The sequence below is a fragment of the Pituophis catenifer genome, unplaced genomic scaffold, assembly GCF_029215685.1.
Source record: "Pituophis catenifer annectens isolate HBS135680 unplaced genomic scaffold, rPitCat1.0.hap2 SCAF_5, whole genome shotgun sequence".
In the NCBI taxonomy this organism is placed as follows: domain Eukaryota; kingdom Metazoa; phylum Chordata; class Lepidosauria; order Squamata; family Colubridae; genus Pituophis; species Pituophis catenifer.
In genome coordinates, this window is record NW_027256885.1 from 16,716,406 (window position 1) to 16,738,979 (window position 22,574).

At 45.2% G+C, this 22,574-nt stretch overlaps 1 protein-coding gene across 3 annotated transcripts in view; it reads left to right on the forward strand.

Moving 5' to 3' along the window:
* Positions 1–19,449: 19,449 nt before the first annotated feature.
* The window catches only part of LOC139317438 (KAT8 regulatory NSL complex subunit 1-like), a 58,089-nt gene continuing 54,964 nt past the window's right edge, over positions 19,450–22,574 (forward strand). For all 3 annotated transcript variants that reach the window (XM_070944497.1, XM_070944498.1, XM_070944499.1), the window contains exon 1: positions 19,450–20,019. In XM_070944497.1, the coding sequence (XP_070800598.1) occupies positions 19,580–20,019 (440 nt within the window). In that variant the 5' untranslated portion in view covers positions 19,450–19,579. The remainder of the gene's footprint in view (positions 20,020–22,574) is intronic.

Here is a 22,574-nt window from a genome sequence, read left to right on the forward strand (position 1 = left end):
ATGAAGAAGAGAGAAGGAAGAAGAAAGGGAGAAGGACAAGGAAGAGGAGGAAGAAGAACAGGAGGAAGAGGACTGGGATCCGTGGTGCTCTCTGAGCTGGGTTGTTTTGTTGCAGACATTTCATGACCCAAGTAGGAAACATTATCAGTGCTGGAAGGGAGGAGGGTGTGCAGAGTGGAGGAGGAGGAAGAGAACGATGACTGTGGGGCCTTGATGCTCCCAGAGCTTGATTATATTCTTGCAGACGTTTTATGACGAAGCTTGGTAACATCTTCAGTGCTAGAAGGGAGTGGGGTTTATTCCAGGGGTGAAATGCTCCCTGTTCGGACTGGATCACCTGATCCGGTAGCGATGGAGGCGGGTGGTTCGGAGAACCGGTAGCAAAAATCCCTGCCCCCCCCCCCGGCCCAGCTGAGCCACACAATCATCAGAGGCTTTTTTTTAATTTTTAAAAGCATTTTTTCTACCACCTCTTCAACCGAAAAAAATGCTTTTAAAAGTAAAAAAAAAAGCCTCTGATGATCGCACGACTCAGCTGGGATCGTCAAAAGGCTTTTAAAAGCATTTTTTCTACAACCTCTTTGGCCGAAAAAATGCTTTTAAAAGCCTCTGATGATCCCAGCTGAGTTGCCTGATCAGCAGAGACTTTTAAAAGCATTTTTTTAAACATCATCTTCGGCCGAAGAGGTTGTAGAAAAAATGGTTTTAAAAGTTTAAAAAAAAATTGGCCACGCCCACCCAGTCACATTACCTCCCCACCAAGCCACACCCACAAAACCGATAGTAACAAATTTTACATTTCACCACTGGTTTATTCTGTTTATATACAGTGCCTTTTAGCACTGATGCTGTTCCCTAGTTGGGTCACAAAACATCTGCAAGAAAACCACCCAGCTCAGAGAGCACCAAGGACCCCACAATCATTTTCCCTCTTCCCCTTCCACTCTGATGAGCACTGATGATGTTATCTAGTCGGGTCATGAGACGTCTGCAAAAAATAAATAAATCCCCAAGCTCACACCGAGGACCCCACAGAATTTCAATTAACGGAAGATAACCTCTATAGCAGCGGTTCTCAACCTGGGGGTCGCGACCCCTTTGGAGGTCGAACGGCCATTTCACAGGGGTCGTCAAAGCCCTCTCTCGCCCCCCCCATGCCTTCACTCACCCTCACCCTCTGCCTCTGTTGGATCGCCGGTCGCCGTTCTCTTACCCCGCCCACTATTGCTGCCTCCTGAGTCCCAGCTGATGGCTAGAGGGAAACAAACCGTTTAAATTCTTGCCGCGGGGCTTCAAAGGGCCGCCCTACAGCTGATCAGTGTTAAAACAAATGAGAAGACCGGTGCCTGCAAAAATAGAAAAAAACAGCCCCTTTCAGCTTCAGCATAGGTTAATTACCATAAGTTGATTTGATCAGCCTCCGGACTCTCAGCTGATTTGCTCTCAGCTGTTTTGCGGAGGGCTCTGTTGCTAGCTGCAAAGAGAGGAGCAGATTTTTTTTCCCCTAGCTATGCTAAAAAAACGAAACTGAAAGTAAAGCAGGGTCTTTGCTGCAACGTGACAAAATGAGGCAGAGAGAGATTTCTTTTTTTTCTTTTTCTTTTTCCTCACCAAAAAAGGTAGGTGCAAAACTGCAAACAATGGGAAATTTAGGGCAAAAGAGGAGGTTCAAGATTTTAAAACACAAAAGAAAAAAGCTCTATTTAACTAGGGAATTGTAATAATTGAGATACTATTAATTGTATATTGTGTTGAAAGCAGAAATGGTTAAGTTGTGGTCTGGAGGAATATATGGGGGAAATTATTTGGTTTATTATTATTGGTAAATATAATTAATTGATTTGTAAGAAATTGGATGGCATGGAAATAATTGGAATATTCATGTTCATATTGATTGATATACAAAAAAGATAGTTATATAACTAATTGATTTATATTAAAATGTTGAATTTGTATTAAACAACTGTATTACATTGTAGGAAGTTAGTACCCACCCCTTTTCTAGAGGAATGAAATATTTTTAGGAAATATTAAAAAAGGCAGATTATTATGTTTCCCTGTATGAAAATGGAGAAGCATGTTTTACAGACACAGCAGCTCCCACCTTCCTGCCCCCCACCCTTTGTTAATGGGCCAGAGGCAGAAACCCAATCCTTTGTCAAAGGACATTTGCAACACAATAGCAACAGAAACTAACACAATGGGACCCATCTAGACAGAAACTCACCACATGGCACCTGGGAAGATTACATCAGCCAGCAAGGCTAGCTAAGACCCCCACCCCCTGGGAGTCTGACAACCAATCAGGGTACTCTTTCTGGGCCCCAGGAAGTTCAAAGCCAGAGAGAGCATAAAACCCGAAAAACTCACTGTATCTGCCCTTTTTTGTTCAGGAACTCAAGCCATGTGATCCTGTCCACCATTAAACCATCTTTTCAAGCAGTCTCCATGTTTCCAGTGTCTTTTTCCCCACTTGGAGCAGAACCCAGGAGGATATTTCTTCCAACAACATAATTACATAATTAACCAATGTGAGGATGGATATAAAAATAGATGACTTAAGGAAAATATCTTCTGAAGTTCTGGCTGGGATTTTAAAGGTTCATCCTGAGGAGGTATTTTGTAGGATCGATAGAGTTTATAGAATAAACTCCTGGATTGCAAAGCAGAGGCAATTGCCTAGAGATGTGGTGATTTATTTTACAGATAAGGAAATAAGAAATAATATTGTGCAGAAATCTTTTAAGTCTACTTTGCAATTGTTTGGAAGAAAGATTTGGATTTATAAAGAACTCCCGCCTAAGATGTTATTGGAAAGAAAGAAATTTGGTTTTCTGGTGGCTGAGCTTAAAAAAAGAAAGATTTTATTCAGATGGAATGCTCCAGTTGGTATAATATTGAGATACCAAGGAGAAAGATATCAATTAGATACTGTTGAAAAAGCGGAAGAATTTTATCAAAAAATTTTAAAAATGAACTTAACATCTTTATGCACAACACAAGACAAGCAGAAGGAGTTAGAAATAAAGGAAAAATATCGAGTTACAGAGGCCTTGGTAGATGAATTGCCTTTGGATTCTTCAGACACCTCAGCTGGATTATTTATAAATAAGAGAGAAGTGGTATCGGATTCTAACGTGACGACTCACCAAGTTACAGACAACCATGGAAATCAATTAATTGATACACAACTTACAGAAAAGAAATATGAGTCACAAAAGCAAATCCAATAAGATCAAGTTATAAAGCAGAATGAAAACCGATCAGTTGACACACAACTTGCAGAAAGTAAATTAGGATGGAGATCAAACCCACAAAAAGAAAGGAAAAAAAGAAATAGGTCTCACAAAAATAAAAATTTCTAAATTAAGCAACAGCGAAGCCAGTTATTTTTTTTAAAAAAAATATATGACTGAATATATGAAAAGATGGTTGAGGCGAAGTATTGGTTAATATCATCCTGAGGAGAGTGACAGACCTCTGCAATGCCGTAATTTTGGGATGTGAAAAGGGCCTTAAATTGTTGGATTGGAATTATCTATTTTTGGGTTTTCTTTTTTTTTCATTGGTCAACGTATTATACTTATGCTGAGCTATAAGGCAAGAGAGTTACGCTGGGGCATGCAGAAGATCTGGCTGTTACCCCATTATGAGAATGGGAATTAATAATCCTGAAGAAAGCCACTATTACAGATATTTCATGGATTACAATTATAAAGTCACTCGGGTAGTTGTTTTCTTTTTTCTTATATATATACGAAGATATTCATTATTGATGGGGGCAGATGATAACTGAGGATTTTGAATATTTTGTTGCAACTGGGATGTTATGTTACCCTAATTCGGATGATGGAGTCAGCAATCCAGTGGAAAGATATTAAAGAAGATATTGTATGGATTATAAATTTAAAGTCATTGATTTTGTTTATATAAGGGAATATTTTTTAGTAGGATGGGCAGAAGAACAAAGATATTAAGAATTGTTGTGTATGGTAATTTTGTAGGAAAGTGGGTGGAGATAGGTTAGTGATTTGATTATACAGATTAAGAAAAGGGATGCTTAAGAGATATATTTATGGGAGTGGAGGAAATGGATAGTGTAGAACAAATGTAAAACCAGAATATATGGGGAAGGCTGCGTTGAAATGTCATATTAATATACACAAAAGATTAAATGTTAAAGTAGGATTTATTATATAGTTTTAAAGTGGAAGGTTATTTTGAAATGTTATATTAATATACAGACATAAGTATGGGGGAGGAGAAAAAAAAGGGCAGATTATCGATAAATTGGGAGTTATAATAATATTAGTGTTAAATTAGAAGTTATTACATAGTGTTATAATGGAATGTTATTTTGAAGTGTATGGTAAGAGGGGGAAGTAATAATATTAATAATATCACTAGGAGTAAGGGTCAGTATTTGGAGGAGGGAGTAAGGGGATGTTAAAATATTATATAATCTGTTATGTATTAGGTTTTTATTTTGAAGAAGTCATGGGGGGAGGGGGGTGGTGAGGGGGGGTTAGGGAGGAGGGGGGTAAAAAGGGGGGAAAATTTGTAATTGAAAACTTTTTCAATAAAAAAATAAAAATAGATGACAATGGGAAGGGGTATAATATAGAATAGAAGGGGAAAATGGAATTTGATTAAGATTAGAGATGAGGATGAAGGGTAATATTGGTTTTTTAAAAAAATAGATGAGGAATAAATATGGCAAAAAGGAAATATAGAAATTGTAAATTTAATTGAAATGACTAAACACTGTTTAAATTTGTGAACCGGCCAAATACTCTGTTCAAAGAAAATACATTTTATGTTTGTATGTGTGTTTCTAATTATTGCTATTTATTCATATTTGTTCTCTTTTATTCTTTAAAGTTTAACAATTCATTCTTTATCTTAATATCTTTATATTTGTTTGGGGTTGGTTTTCTTCCCTTTCATCTTTTTTATTGTACAGCAATCTTTCTCCTCAAACCTACCACCTCTCTCTTTTCTTTCCTTTTTCTCTCCCCCCCTTCTTCTCCTTCCTACTTCCTCTTCCTTTCTCCTTCTCCTCCTCTCTTCCTCCCTCTCTTACCTTCACTCCTACTCTAATTTCCCTTCCCTTCCTTCATCCCTCTCTATTGCTGTATCCTTTTATGCATATGGACTACTCAGAGGGCTGAAAAAGTTATTTTTGACTGGTCCTCGCACTTTTGACCAGTCCTCGAATTTACGACTGTCCTCACATTTTACGTTTTTTGCCCTATCTTATCACCATGGTGAAGAGAAGCAGTTGTGAAATGAGTGAGGAGGGATTGTTGGGTCCTCGGTGCTCTCTGAGCTGGGTTGTTCTGACCTAGGCTTCCTGAGTCAGTAAAACACACGAGTAGTCCCAAAAACCTGTTTTATTTTAACAGCTGTGAATTCTGTTCATTCAGATGAGTCCCAAATAGTTGTAAAGAGTCCTTCGGGATAAGGCTGATAATCACCCACCTTTATTTCCCTTGACATGCTGCCAAAGACCTAATTGGCAAAGCCACAGAGTCCTTTCTCTGCCTTCCCCAGACTCCAGGACTGGCCCATGTTCCTCCCCAACCTCCTCACTGTCCGACTCTGTTGCCAGCTCCGCAGGCCGCTGGCAGACCACAACATGGGTGGTTTCCTTGCAGACGTCTCATGGCCCAACTAGGTAACGTCATCAGTGCTAGAGAGGAGGAGGAGGAGGGAGTCACATCATTTATGACTTCCAGCACGCCCCCCCAATGTTAGATTCCCCTGAGACAGAACCCCTTCCTCAGCCTGCCAAGCCCACTCCCTAGAAAGAAGAGCAGCCCCCTCCCCCAAAATCTGACAAGATCCAGAGGTGAAACCCCCCTCAAATCATTCATGGGACCCTTTCATCATCCAGCCAACCCGCCCTCCCAATATTAGCCCCCCCTCAGACAGAGCCCCTTCCTCAGCCTGCAAAGCCCTTTCCCAAAATAGGACAAGATCCAGAGGTGAGACCCCCCTCAAATCATTGATGACTTCCAGCCTGCCCCCCACCCAATATCAGCCCCTCCCAGACAGAGCCCCTTCCTCAGCCTGCAAAGCCCCCCCAAAAGGAGAGCAGCCCCCTCCCCCAAAATCAGACAAGTTTCAGAGTTGAGACCCCCCAATCCTTTATGGGCCCCTTTCATCATTCAGCATGCCCCCCACCCAATATTAGACCCCCCAGTCACCCCTTTATTGGAGGGGGGGTTGAGGGCCCTCCATCCCTCCCCCGCCCAGGAGAGACCCAGGCTCGGCCTCCCCCTCCCACCCACAATGGCGGCGTCTGCGGCCTAGCCCTCCCTCAGGCCCGAAATAAGGCCCACCGACCTCCTTTTCCACCGCGGGCTCTACAGCGAGCGAGGCGCCGGGCGAGCGGAGGTGGCGCGCCGGAGGATCGTCTCTGGCCGGTCGGTGCGCTGCTTTTCTTCCCCCGCCCCCCCGCCAATCAAAGGATGCCGCGACTATAACTCCCGGTATGCCACGCGGCGCGAGTAGACGTCGCGTAAGAGCGGTGCGCTGCTTTTTTTTTACACCCCATTCAAAGGGTGCCTGGACTACACTTCCCGGCGTGCCTCGCGGCGCGCGTTGACGGCGTGAGGGCGGTGCGCTACGAGGAGAGCGGAGACAACGCGCTGCTTTTTTTTTCTCCACCCTCCAAAGGACTTCCGGACTACAGTTCTCGGTATGCCTCGCGGCGCGCGTTAACGACAATCTAAGGAGGGTAGCGAACGGGAAGGCGTTGTATTCGTCACAGGACGCCGGGACTACGACTCCCGGCATAGCTCGCGACGCGCGTTGACGTCGGCGTAAGGGTGGCGCGCCGAGAGGAAGGCAGAGCCGGTCCGCTGCTTTTTTCCTCCTTCCATTCAAAGGACACCAGAACTACATGTCCCGGCATGGCTCGCGGCGCGTTGACGTCGGCGTAAGGCTGGCGCACTGCTTTTTTTTTAATGCCCGGACTACGACTCCCGACATGCCTCGCGGCGCGCGTTGCCATCGTCATGAGGGCGGGGCCGGCGCTCTGCTTGTTTCTTTTTTCCTCCCGCATTCAAAGGACGCTAGGACTATAACTCCCAGCGGGCCACGAGACGCGCGATGACGTCAACGGAAAACAGGGTAGTGAACGGGAGGGCGGGGCCGTTCGCTGCTAGGCGACGGAGTACGCCAAAAGAGGGAGGGGCCGCGCTGAGGGGGCTGGGATAGAAAGCTGGAGCCGCCGGCGGCAGGTAAGTCAAGCGAGCTTTCGCCGTTGTCCCCGGCAGGGAGAAGTCCGTCAGGTCGAGCTCCAGATTATTGTCTTCTCCTTAGCCTTTCCTGAGGTTCGGCCTCCCCCCCTCCCAAAAAGGCCTGAGGGGAGGAGAAGGGGGAGATTTTGTTTCGTTTTATGGCGACATTTCAGCCTGTCAGATTCCACAGAAGTATTACAGGTAGCCCTCGATTTACGGCCGTTCGTTGAGTGATGGAAGACTCGGCAGCCTTGAGAAAAGGGACCCGCGACCGTTTTTCAGATTTAACAACCGTTTTCTCATGCTTAGTGACCGTTTTTCACACTGAACGATCATTTTTTTACACTTAAAGACTAGTTTTCCACACTTGACCGTCTATCACACTTAACCATTTTTTTCACAACCGTTTTTTCACACTTAACGACTTTTTCACATTTAAACATATTTTGTCAGTCTTAACGACCATTTTTCACACTTCATTTAGCACACTTAACAACCCCTTGCAGCATCTCCCTGCTCACGGGAGCAAAATTCAGACACTTTGCAGAGGACTTGTATTTACAATGATCGCAGCCTCCCGAGGTCAGCTGATCCCCTTTTGCAACCTTCTGACAAGCAGGAAGCCCGATTCACTTAACAATTGTGGTCCTAATTTCACAAGTGCAGGGAATTCGCTTTACAATGGCGGCAGGAAAGGGCATCAAATGGGACCACTTTCCCTGAAGAAATGTTTTGCTTAGCAACGGAAACGTGGAGCACAGTTTTTGTTGTAACTTGAGGACTACCTGTATTTCTCAGCTTTGGCTGCTTTCAGACGGTTGGACTCAATCTGCCAGAATTCGCAGGTTTGGGAGATTCTGGGATTTGTAGTCCACCCCATCCGAAAGGGCCCAACGTGGAGAAATACCTCCGTACATTGATGCCTGCGTTATTTCGATCCCGAGATATTTTTTATCTGGGAATTTTGGTTTGAAATCCGGCCTTATTTGTGAATTCTCTCCTTCCAGGTTGAAGGTGGGATGATCTGTTGGAAGAGTTCGGTCAAGTCCAGCAAGGAGCAGGCGAAGATGAAGGTAAGGAGCTTGTAGGATTGTTGGCCTTTGAGACAAAATATTTTTTTATTTTGTGTGTGTGTCTGTATCGTATCTATCTGATCTGTCTATATCTGTGAATCTATATCATCTACATATGATCTACACTGCTCAAAAAAATAAAGGGAACACAAAAATAAGACATCCTAGTTCTGAATGAATGAAATATTCGTACTAAATACTTTGTTCATTACATAGTTGAATGTGCTGACAACAAAATCACACAACAATTAGCAATGGAAATCAAATTTATCAACCCATGGAGGTCTGGATTTGGAGTTACACTCAAAATTAAAGTGGATAAAAACACTACAGGCTGATCCAACTTTGATGTAATGTCCTTAAAACAAGTCAAAATGAGGCTCAGTAGTGTGTGTGGCCTCCACGTGCCTGTATGACCTTCCTCCAACGCCTGGGCATGCTCCTGATGAGGTGGCGGATGGTGGTCTGAGGGATCTCCTCCCACACCTGGACTAAAGCATCCCCCAACTCCTGGACAGTCTGTGGTGCAACGTGGCGTTGGTGGATGGAGCAAGACATGATGTCCCAGATGTGCTCAATTGGATTCAGGTCTGGGGAACAGGCGGGCCAGTCCATGGCATCAATGCCTTCGTCTTGCAGGAACTGCTGACACAACTCCAGCCACATGAGGTCTAGCATTGTCGTGCATTAGGAGGAACCCAGGGCCAACCGCACAAGCATATGGTCTCACAAGGGGTCTGAGGATCTCATCTCGGTACCTAATGGCAGTCAGGCTACCTCTGGCGAGCACATGGAGGGCTGTGCGGCCCCCCAAAGAAATGCCACCCCACACCATTACTGACCCACTGCCAAACCGGTCATGCTGGAGGATGTTGCAGGCAGCAGAAAGTTCTCCATGGCGTCTCCAGACCCTGTCACATGTGCTCAGTGTGAACCTGCTTTCCTCTGTGAAGAGCACAGGGCGCCAGTGGCGAAATTGCCAATCTTGGTGTTCTCTGGCAAATGCCAAACGTCCTGCACGGTGTTGGGCTATAAGCACAACCCCCACCTGTGGACGTCGGGCCCTCATACCACCCTCATGGAGTCTGTTTCTGACCGTTTGAGCAGCCACATACACATTTGTGGCCTGCTGGAGGTCATTTTGCAGGGCTCTGGCAGTGCTCCTCCTGTCCCTCCTTGCACAAAGGCAGAGGTAGCGGTCCTGATGCTGGGTTGTTGGCCTCCTCCACGTCTCCTGATGTACTGGCCTGTCTCCTGGTAGCGCCTCCATGCTCTGGACACTACGCTGACAGACACAGCAAACTTCTTGCCACAGCTCACATTGATATGCCATCCTGGATGAGCTGCACTACCTGAGCCACTTGTGTGGGTTGTAGACTCCGTCTCATGCTATCACTAGAGTGACAGCACTGCCAGCATTCAAAAGTGACCAAACCATCAGCCAGAAAGCATAGGAACTGAGAAGTGGTCGGTGGTCACCACCTGCAGAACCACTCCTTTACTGGGGATGTCTTGCTCACTGCCTATGCTTTCTACCTGTTGTCTATTCCATTTGCACAACAGCATGTGAAATTGATTGTCAATCAGTGTTGCTACCTAAGTGGACAGTTTGATTTCACAGAAGTGTGATTGAGTTGGAGTTACATTGTGTTTAAGTGTTCCCTTTATTTTTTTGAGCAGTGTGTTAGGGTGTGTGTAAAAAGTATTTGTTGCTTGTGCAACGAGCAGAGCAGAAACACACAGGGAAGGAGATAAACGTGCAGCTCGTGGTATACAGTACCATATAACAATCCAGTCTAACACCAATCAGCAGAAAGACGCAGGAACAATCAGGAAACAAGGAACGCTTCTCTACGCTGCTTATTTATGCACTGTAGCCTAATTACAGGGTTCAGCAAACCCTGATTACGTGGCTCAGTTGTTTCTTAAAGAAACAGATATATTGCCTGACCAACAAGTTAGGAGTAAGCTACAAGCTGAACCTAACATTCTCCCCATTGGGCAAGACAATATACACAATAGATACAGAAACAAAAATACACATCCAAATCATACATTATATAGTGGTATCAGTTACATTTCAGATTCTTAATCCAAATCTTTCACAAGAATTGGTGTGTTTAATGGCACCTTGCGCTTTGGTAAAATTATCGGCAATATTGTCCTCTGATGCGCAATATTCCAATGTAATCATGTTATCCTTAACACATTGCCGAACATTCAGATAACGTATATCAGTGTATTTAGTCCTTGTCTTTACAGCAAGATTCGTTGCCATTGTAATGGCTGCCTGGTTATCTTCATAAACCGTAATAGGATAGTCCATTTTGAATCCAATATCTTCCATCAACTGTTTATAATAAATCAGTTCAGTACATGTAAGTGATAGACAAGAAAACTCCGCTTCCATGGTAGACAAACTGATGTGTTTCTGGCGAATTGATCTCCATCCAATCAGGCAGTTATCCAACATGATTGCTATTCCAGACGTAGATTTTCTGGCAAAACTGGCATCAGCATATGCCTTTAACACCATATTGGCATTTGGTTCTAAATACATAGCAAAATGTAACGTTCTTTTAAGATATCCGAGAATACGTTTTGCAGCTTGCCAATGCCTATCAGTAGGCTCTGAACTATATTGTGCTAGTTGATTAACACTAAAAGCTATATCAGGCCGTGTCCAGTTGCTCAAATACGACAAACTGCCTATTAATGATTGATACAGTTCTTTACTGAACCGTGGACTCTGCAAACTATCCTGCTGGAATTCTTGTGTCATAGGAGTCTTGGCAGGTTTACATAATTCCATCCCATATTTTTTCAACAATTTGCAGATTTTATTAGATTGTGAAATTTTAAATCCTCTAGATGTTTTCAGGATGTCCAGCCCTAGATAATGCCGTATATGTCCTAGATTTCTAAGTTTAAATTTTGTTTGCAACTGACCGATAATCTCTCTGGCCTCAGCGTCAGTTCTGGTAATTATGGCAATGTCGTCTGTAAAGAGTAACAAGAATGAAACACATCCATCCTGTTCTTTTTTAAACAGACATTTATCTGCTACGCCCTCATAGAACCCAATGTTATGTAATTCCTGCACTATACATTGGTTCCACTCGTAACCTGATTGCCTTAAACCATATAGGCTTTTTTGTAGCCTCCAACACTCAGTGCTATCCTGTGTATCATAACCAGGAGGTTTCTTCATATATATTGTATGCCTCAACGGAGCGTTCAAGTAAGCTGTCTCGACATCTATATGAGTAATAGAGCATTTATTTCTAGCTGCCCAAACCAGCATCGTTCTCAAAGTGCTCGCTCGTAAACTTGGAGCAAAAACCTCATCATAGTCTCTATCTGTCTGTGAGAACCCTTGTGCAACAAGCCGAGCTTTATGGGTTACTACCCCATCTACACTTTTCTTTACCTTGTAGACCCACCTACAGCCTATAAGTTTCTCATTTGGTGGTATTCTTACAACTTCATAGACGCCAAGCCTCTTCAATGAATCAATTTCTCTATCCATTGCCTCTTGCCAGGCTTTTTGCTCCTTTTCTGGATATAATTTTATATCATGATAACTGGATGGTTCGATATCTACTTGGCAAACCACTGTGGCTTTATAGCGATCTGGTGGATGCCGGTCCCTGGAAGATCGTCTAGGCATAACAGGACTAACATCAGGTATATTGGGTTCATCCTCCCCTAACCCTGATTCCTGTTCCTGTTCTTCAACCTTAATAGATGGTTTATCATCCATCTCAGATGAACTATCATCAGGAATATGGTCTACCTTAACATCTACATCTGTAAAACCATAGTCTGCTTTTTCTAACCTGTCCCAGCCTTCATGTTCTAGGAATTTAGCACTAGCGCTACACAAAACTTTTGTTGTTCCTTTTTCCCAGAACCTATAGGACCTATGGTTAGCCTCATAACCAACAAAAATCATTTTCTTTGCTCTCTGTTGGTCCTTCCTTCTCTGACTAACCGGTATATGCACCCAGGCTGGTGCACCAAAAGTATGTATATAACTTAAATCAGGCTTCCTCCCGTGCCATAAAGTAAAAGGATTTTTTCCTGTAGAGGAGTGCACCACATTATTTAAAATATGATTGGCACATAGTATTGCTTCTCCCCACAATTTATCAGGTAAACAAGCATCAGCCAGCATAGTCCTAGACATAGCTTGTAGGGTCTGGCCTCTTCGTTCTATATATGCATTATGTTCCGGCCGAAAAGGGGCAGAACGTTTATGCTGTATCCCAGCATCCTTCAAAAACTTAGCCAACTGATGGTTAGTAAACTCAGTTCCATTGTCAGTAACAATGCATTTCACCTTAAACCTCTGCTTCCTTTCTACAAAACGAAGCCAGTTTGTGATACATTGGAACGTATCACTTTTGGACTTCATAAGGTAGCAAAAACCATATCTGGTAAAGTGATCAACTATACTCAAAATATAGCATGCTCCCCCTAAACTGGGTTTCTTTGGCCCTATTAAGTCTAAAAAGACTACCTCCAAAGGTTTAGTTGTTTTAAACCCATTGCAGCGGTTTGCAGGTGTAACTTTACTTTTATGCTGGTTACAAGTATTACAGTTCAGGTATTTGCTGCAAGCCCTTAACTTAATGCCTTTAGACTGCTTAACAGTCGAATGCAACAACCTGAAATTCAGATGACCAAGCCTTCTATGTAGTAAATGTACGCATTCATCATGCGGCTTTACATTTCCAAATTTAGCTTTTGACCGAACTAACAGTAATGACTTATCCCTAATGACAAATAAGTCGTTTTCTAATTCTGCAGTAACTACAGTGCCTTCACATTCCAGCAAACATTTGTTGTTTTTAAAAGTTACTGTAAACCCAGAATGTAGTAATGACTTTACAGATAAAAGGTTATATTTCAAACTAGGGATATAAAGCATGGGTAAAGGGTGCTTACTAATAGAACATTGAACAAGTCCCTCCCCAGCTACAGTCACATTCCAGCCATTAGCTAATTTGACCTTTTTAGTACTTTTCTTCATGTTTAGAAACAGTTTTCTGTTTTTTGTTATGGATTGAGAGGCACCGCTATCAATCACCCACCAATCATCTTTTATATTATTAGATGAACTGGTTGCTAAATTACACCCTTTCCTGGGTTTAGCAGAGTTTCTAGCAGACACTTTCTTATTTTTACAATATTTTGCAATGTGCCCCTTAGCCCCACAAGCATAACAGCGTTTAACAATATTAACATTCTCATATACAGCTTCCACTTTTGGTTGCTGTTGCATCCTTAACTGGTCTCGTTCTTGCCTACGTTTGGCCTCATCCAGTAACCTACCAGTTATACTGGCCAATGTTAGTTCATCTCTAGACAATACTTCTAATGATGAAACAAAAGAGTCATAACTGTCATCCAACGATGAAAGAATAATATAAACTTGCTGCAGTTCAGTAAACACAAGGTCTTTCTCATGTAGCTCCTGGAAAAGCCCTGTCATGGAGTCCAGGTGAGCCATCATGTCTCCTCCTTTCTGAAGATATAAGCGAAATAATTTCCGTGTCAGGTAGATATGGACACCCACAGAGTCACGAACGTAGAGCTTCTTTAGCTTTGTCCAACACCTTGCAGCAGACTCTTCGCCCCGGAAATGGACAAGTTGCTGGTCTCCCAGCGTCAGGCCAATGATGCATAAAGCACGCTCGTTGTCCCTGTGAAACTTCGCTATCTTTTTGGCATCTTCTTCGTCAGCAGCATTCAATGCAGTTATGTCCGGTGGATTATTAACCATGTCCCACAGTCCTTCTTTTCGCAAAAGTAGACAGCATTTTGTGGACCAGGTAACATAGTTTGTACCATCCAACCGGGTTATGGTAGAATAACTTGTACCTTGCTCAAAAGCCATCATCTTGACTACTACACCCACTGCCTGCACTTCTCACTTCCGCAAAAACAAATTAAAGAGCCCTGGAACGTTCTGGGCCCATAACCAATGTTAGGGTGTGTGTAAAAAGTATTTGTTGCTTGTGCAACGAGCAGAGCAGAAACACACAGGGAAGGAGATAAACGTGCAGCTCGTGTGAGAAAAATACTTTATATACAAGATAATAAGCAGTCTCGGTGTAAGTAAAACAGTCCAAGGTCATCAACAGTAATATCAGTCCAGTAAGTATCTTCCCTTACCAAAGCAAACAGACTTTAGTAACTCTTGGTATACAGTACCATATAACAATCCAGTCTAACACCAATCAGCAGAAAGACGCAGGAAGCAACAGGAACAATCAGGAAACAAGGAACGCTTCTCTACGCTGCTTATTTATGCACTGTAGCCTAATTACAGGGTTCAGCAAACCCTGATTACGTGGCTCAGTTGTTTCTTAAAGAAACAGATATATTGCCTGACCAACAAGTTAGGAGTAAGCTACAAGCTGAACCTAACACAGTGTATATTATCTATGTACTGTATATCTACTGTATAATACACTGCTCAAAAAAAATAAAGGGAACACTTAAACAACACAATGTAACTCCAAGTCAATCACACTTCTGTGAAATCAAACTGTCCACTTAGGTAGCAACACTGATTGACAATCAATCACTGTTGCTTTAGTCCAGGTGTGGGAGGAGATCCCTCAGGAGACCATCCAGCACCTCATCAGGAGCATGCCCAGGCGTTTTAGGGAGGTCATACAGGCACGTGGAGGCCACACACACTACTGAGCCTCATGTTTTAAGGACATTACATCAAAGTTGGATCAGCCTGTAGTGTTTTTTTCCACTTTAATTTTGAGTGTAACTCCAAATCCAGGCCTCCATGGGTTGATAAATTTGATTTCCATTGATAATTGTTGTGTGATTTTGTTGTCAGCACATTCAACTATGTAATGAACAAAGTATTTAGTACGGATATTTCATTCATACAGATCTAGGATGTCTTATTTTTGTGTTCCCTTTATTTTTTTGAGCAGTGTAGATCATCTATCATCTATCTGTATCATTTATCATGTCAATCTATGAATATACAGTATCTTCTATATCTCTATATGAATATATCATTTATCATCTATATACTGTATATGTATCTGAATTGATATCTACCGTATATACGCATACAAATCCCACCTCTTATTTTTACAAATCATCCAAAGCAACTCAACTCAACCCACATTTCCAACAGCCCTTCCTCCTCCTATTTTCCGCACCACAATGACCCTGTGAGGTGGGTTGGGTTCAGAGGGAGAGAGGGACTGGCTCAAAGTCACCCCCTCTCTACGCGTTCGGTTACAAATCTAGTGGGCCCCTCCCTCCGAGGAGCCCTCGTCACTGTGTGAATGCCACTGGCAATTTTCTTCTCTGGAGTTAGGTGCTGAGCCCCTCCACAATGGTGGGGCTTATAAGACATTGGGTATACAAGTAGTCTAACAAAGCCACTAATTCCACTTTCTGCCCCGAAGATGGTACTCTTAATAATCAGAAGAGAGCTGGAAGGGACCTTGGAGGTCTTCTAGTCCAACTCCCTGCTCAAGCAGGAGACCCTAGACCAGGGGTGTCAAACTCGATTTCATTGAGGGCCGCATGAGGGTTGTGTTTGACCATTGGGGGGCCGGGGGGGCGTGGCCAGGGGGGGGCATGGCCAGCTTGACATCACTTGTGTTGGGGGCGCCTGTGGTGGCCTGAGTGCTCTGCCAGTGAAAACAGGCTCCCGAGTTCCGTTTTAGGCTGCGACGGCTTCCTGCAACCCTCTGCCAGCGAAAACAGAGCTCGGGAGGGCCGCACACAGTTTATGCTGGCAGAGGTACTGCGGGCTGCTCCTTCGCTGTTTCCAGGGTAGCCCCATGGGCCAGATCTAAGCGCCCTGCCGGCCAGATCTGGCCCCCGGGCCTTGAGTTTGACACCCCTGCCCTAGACCATTTCAGACAACTGGCTGTCCAGTCTCGTCTTATAAACCTCCAGTGTGGGAGCACCCAAAACTTCTAGTGGCAAGCAGTTCCTCCCTGTTAGGAAGTTTCTCCTTCATTCCAGGTTGTTTCTCTCCTCGATTAGTTTCCATTTGTTGTTTCTTGCCCTGCCTTCTGGTATTTTGGACAATAAATGAACCCCCTCTTTGGGGCAGCCCCCAAATATTGGAATGCTGCTGTCATTTCCCCCCCACTACTTCTTTTCTCTAGATTGGCCATACTCAATTCCTGGAACTGTTCTTCGTATGTTTTAGTCTCCAGGCCTTTAATCCTCTTAGTTGCTCTTTGCACTTTTTCCAGTCTCAACAACTTTTTTGTAACATGGCGACCACAACGGGATGTGGTATTCCCGGTGTGGCTGTGCTAAGGCTTTATAAAGCGGTGCTAAACCTTCCCATGATTTTTATTCTACTCTATGCCTCTGTTTAGACTACTGAGGATGGAATTAGCTTTTTCGGCTGCTGCCGCACTCAGATTTAAGGGATTGTCCGCTAGGACTTCAAGGTCCATCTTGCATTTCCCCTTTTCGAGCTGGCTTTCGCCTACTCTGTCCTTGCACCTTGGATAAGGAAGTAACACAAAACTGCCCCACCACACCTGTTGAATTTCCCTTTCAATTCTGGGATCCCTCCACCGTCTTTCCACGGGGGATCGTGGGCGCAGCGCCATTCGGTGTAGGGCAGCTGATCCTGACTTTGACGTACGACCTCAATGTTTCTGTTGCTAAGCGAGACATTTATTCACTCCACTGGCGCCTCATTTTACGCCCCTTCTGGCCCTAGTGGTTAAGGGAATCCCTGAATCTGTTAAGTTAGTCTCACACGGTTGTTAAGTGAATTCGGTGTCCCCTGTTGACTTTGCTGCAATGGTCATAAGTGCAAAAAACAGTCCCAAGTCCCTTTTTTTCAGGGTTGCCGTCACTTGGAACAGTCGCAAAACGAACCATTGTAACTCGAGGACGACCTGCTATTTCGAATCTGACCTGCCATTTCGAATCAGTTGCCAAACATCTGAATTTCAATTGTCATCACATCCACAGGGAGTCCTCGGCTTACAACTGGAAAAATTTCCGCTGCTAAGGGAGACGTTTGTTAAAATACAGGCTGCCCGGGTGACAAACTTTCTCGCCATCGTCATTAAGTGAATCCTGGCAGTTCCGGGATGAAGATGGTCATTAAGTGAATTCGGGTGCCTGTTTATCAGAAGGTCACCCAAGGGGGTCATGCGACCCTCGGACGATGCAACCGTCACAAATGTGAGTCAGTTGCCAAACGTCTGAATTCTGATCATGTGACCACAATGGTCATGTGAAAAATGGTCCTAAGTCCCTTTTTTCATGTGCCATCGTAACTTGGAACGGTCACTAAATGAACTACCTGCATAGGTACTCCTCGACCGAAAAGGACCGTTTTTCTCACTTACGACTGTCCCGGCATCTCCGTGGTCCCACGATCCAAATTCAGACGCTCGGTGACTGACTGTTCTGCCCCAGCTATGGAACCCAAGAAATGTAGCACACACAAAACTCTGAACAACTCTATTTACTACAAACACAGTCTTTTTCAAATGAAGGCTATTACTAAAAATGTCCTTAACAGCCTGCCAGAAATTCCAAAGATTAGATAAAGGCTTACAAGAGTTGGCAATTAGCCCAGAAACCAGGTTTGCAAGGAAAATTCACTCTCAAATGCTCAACGGACGACCGGACGAACACACGTTGTTTCTTGCAACGTTTGCCAGCTGTGTGCAAACTTAAATAGGCTAAGGGAGTGGCCAATTAGCCCCAAGCCTTACTCTCGAGGAGACTTCCTCCTGAGTAACCACTCCTGCCTTTTGGCAGCTCTGCGTGCTCGTGCATTGAGAAGAGGCTCCTCCACTTCACTCTCTTCACTTGAAGGAGCCTCTGGAGGATCTGAAGGCCCTGGCTGAATCTCTGCCTCTGGCACATCTTCTCCAGCCTCCTCGCTGTCCGACTCGAGCGCCGGCTGCACAGGCTGCTGGCGCGACACCACACCAGCCTCGTCAGGATCAGCCACAATCCACGCAGGCTGCTGGCGGGCCACAACAGACTCACATTTATGACGGTCGCAGCGTTCTGGGGATCACGTGATATCCTTGGGCGACCTTCTGACAAGCCAAGTCCACGGGGGAAGCCGGATTCACTTAACGACCATGTGCCTCATTTTAACCCCTGCAATGATTCACTTAAGGACTGCGGGAAGAGAGGTTGTAACATGGGACAACGTCCCTTAGCCAATGTTTTCACTTTACAACGTCAATTTCGGGCTCAGTTGCGGTTGTACGTTGAGGACATCATGTAGTGGGGGGCAGTGGTGAAGTCCAAATTTTTTAACTACCGGTTCTGTGGGTGTAGCTTGGTGGTCGTGATGTGGCTTGGTGGGTGTGGCAAGGGAAGGATACTGCAAAATGTCCATTCCCACCACACTCTTGGGGGAAGGATATTGCAAAATGTCCATTCCCACCCCACCCTGGTGTCAGCCAGAGGTGGTATTTGCCGGTTCTCCGAACTGCTCAAAATTTCCACTACCGATTCTCCAAACTGCCGAAAATTTCCACTACGGGTTCTCCAGAACCTGTCAGAACCTGCTGGATTTCACCCCTGGTTGGGGGGGGGGTGAATTGTCGTAAGTCGAGGACTACCTGCGTTCCTAAACCTTGGCAGCTTCCACAAAAAAAAAAAAAGACCTCCAGGCATTTTTAGCCGCACATGAGGAAAAGTGCGAACGAAGCCGGCAACCCCGCCCGGCCGTCTGAGTGATTTCTAAAAGAAACTCCGGGCACCTCCCGCCGCACATGCGCAAAATGCGAACGAAGGCCGCGTTAAGAAACTCGGCATTCCCTCCGCACATGTGCAGTCTGCCCAACGAACGCGCCGACTCCGCCCGGCCGTCAGAGGGCTTAAGAAATGGGCACCTCCGACTGCACATGAGCAAAAGTGCGAACGAAAGCGTCTATCCCAGCCTGGCCTTTCGAGGGTTTCTTAAGAAACTCCGGGCACCTTCCTCTGCACATGCGCAACTTTAGCCAACGAAGGCACCAACTGCGCCCGGCCTACTTAAAGTTCCCCTCGCGGACGGGCAGGGCGGGGTCTTCTTTTTTCCTGCGGCGGCGGGGCGTTTCTTTTTTCTCGTCGTCCGAACTCGGGGTAGTGCTGGCGCCTTTCGGCCCCGCGGCGCATGCGTGGTCGGCCGCGGGGCCTGCCTGCCATTGTCCCGCGTGCGCGCTAGCAATGGAGACCCCCGGCCTGCCCTGAGGTAAATTTCTTTTTTTGTTGGTGTTAGTAATGGCGGCCGCTGAGGCGACTCTTCGTCGTCGCCGGGCTTCTTCCCGAGCCCGCCAAGCCGTCCTTTGGACCCGGGCTCGGAGCCTTTGCCGTCGGCTCCGGGCTCTGCAAGGCCGGCAGGTGGAACGGCATGTCCGGCAGCAGCTGAACGGCTTGGTGGGCAGAAGCCGGACGCGGCCTGGTCGGAGCGGCGGCGGGGCCGAGCTGAGGCGGCTGGCGGCCGAGGCTCAAGCCCGGCTCCGGGCGGCCCAGCGGGGCTGCGACTCGGACGCCACGGAGAGCGCCTCGGACGCCTCTTCTTCGTCTTCTTCCTCGACGTCCTCGGCCTCTTCTTCGTCCGGCTCCTCGTTCGGGAACTATTCCTCCTCCTCGTCGTCCTCTTCCTCAGACAGCGAAGGCCCCGAGCCGGGCCCCGGGCCCCGACGCACCGCCAGGGTGGGGTGAGTGTCTCCTCAGGGCTGGTCCTGTGAGGGGAGGGGGTGTTTCCACGGGCCTGGAGTGGGGTCTAACACGTGTGGATGGAGCCTGAGCTGGGTTCGTGTACACGTATAGATGGAGACACGTGTGAATGGAGACTGAGATGGGTGTACACCTGTCAATGGAGCCCGATTTGGGTTTGTGTACACCGATATAGATGTATGTGTGTGAATGGAGCCTGACCTGGATGTACATATACGAATGACAGGGTGGGTAAAAATCGATTTTTTAAATTTTTTTTTAATAAAATGCTTTTGGAGTAAAAATCTATCTAAAGATAGTTTTTTATTTAAGATACATTAAGAATTTAATTTATTCAGCATGAAATGGAGCTTAGTTATGTAGCATGAGGCTGTATATTCTGCAATATTGGGACTGTAGTTGAGTCAACAGCGGGTCAGAGATGACAGTTGCTCTTTAAAAATTATGATTTAAATCGAGTTGATTTAACTCGACTTGATTTAAATCAAATCCACCCTGTGAATGGAGCCTGACATGAGTGTATGCATGTGAATGGGGTTCTACACGTGCACATGGAGCTGGATGTACATGTGTGACATGGGGGTGTACAGGTGTGAATGGAACTTCGTTGGTGTGTGTACAGGTGTGGATGGAGCCATGTACGAATGGAACCTGACCTGGGTGTGGATACGTGTGAATGGAGACCGAGATGGGTATGTAGACGTGTGAATGGAGCCTGACTTCTGGGTGTACACGTAACGTGTTCCCCGGGCCTCGGGGTGTAACACGTGTGAATGGACCCTGAGATGGATATATATGTGTGAATGGTGGTGTAACGTGTGGACGGAGCTTGACTTCTGGCTGTACATGTGTGAATGGAGCCTGATATGGATGTACTATACCCATGTGAATGGAGCCTGATATGGATGTACTATACCCATGTGAATGGAGCCTGATATGGATGTACTGTACCCTTGTGAATGGAGCCTGATGCAGATTTGTGTGTGCAAATGGAGTCTGAGATGGATGTACACATGTGAATGGGGATGTAACGTGTAGATGGAGCCTGATCTGTGTGTACATGTGTCAATGGAGCTTGACATGGGTGTGTACAAGTGTGAATGGAGCCTGAGATCGGTGTGTACACATGTGAATGGCCTGATATGGATGTGTAGACATGTGAATGGAGCCTGACTTCTGGGTGTACACTTGTGAATGGAGACTGATATAGATAGATGTACAGTCAGGTCCATAAATATTGGGACATCGACACAATTCTAACATCTTTGGCTCTATACACCACCACAATGGAGTTGGAATGAAACAAACACAATGTGCGTTAACTGCAGACTGTCAGCTTTAATTTGAGGGTATGTACATCCAACTCAGGTGAACGGTGTACGACTTACAACAGTTTGCATATGTGCCTCCCACTTGTTAAGGGACCAAAAGTAATGGGACAGAATAATAATCATAAATCAAACTTTCCCTTTTTATTTTTTTTTAAATTTGATTTATATGCCGCCCTTCTCCGGAGACTCAGGGCGGCTTACAATGCGTTAAGCAATAGCCTTCATTCTTTTGTATATATTTTATACAAAGTCAGCTTATTGCCCCCACAAACTGGGTCCTCATTTCACCTACCTTAGAAAGGATGGAAGGCTGAGTCAACCTTGAGCCTTGGAGAGATTCGAACCAGCAGAAATTGCAGGCAGCTGTGTTAATAACAGGGTGCACTAAACCCTTGTACTATCAAGGCTCTTCTTAATACTTGGTTGCAAATCCTTTGCAGTCAATCACAGCCTGAAGTCTGGAACGCATAGACATCACCAGACGCTGGGTTTCATCCCTGGTGATGCTCTGCCAGGCCTCTACTGCAACTGTCTTCAGTTCCTGCTTGTTCTTGGGGCATTTTCCCTTCAGTTTTGTCTTCAGCAAGTGAAATGCATGCTCAATGGGATTCAGATCAGGTGATTGACTTGGCCATTGCATAACATTCCACTTCTGTCCCTTCAAAAACTCTTTGGTTGCTTTTGCAGTATGCTTTGGGTCATTGTCCATCTTCACTGTGAAGCGCCGTCCAATGAGTTCTGCAGCATTTGGCTGAATGTGAGCAGATAATATTGCCCAAAACACTTCAGAATTCATCCTGCTGCTTTTATCAGCAGTCACATCATCAATAAATACAAGAGAACCAGTTCCATTGGCAGCCATACATGCCCACGCCGTGACACTACCACCACCATGCTTCACTGATGAGATGGTATGCTTAGAATCATGAGCAGTTCCTTTCCTTCTCCATACTCTTCTCTTCCCATCACTCTGGTACAAGTTGATCTTGGTCTCATCTGTCCATAGGATCTTGTTCCAGAACTGTGAAGGCTTTGTTAGATGTTGTTTGGCAAACTCTAATCTGGCCTTCCTGTTTTTGAGGCTCACCAATGGTTTACATCTTGTGGTGAACCCTCTGTATTCACTCTGGTGAAGTCTTCTCTTGACTGTTGACTTTGACACACGTACACCTACCTCCTGGAGAGTGTTCTTGATCTGGCCAACT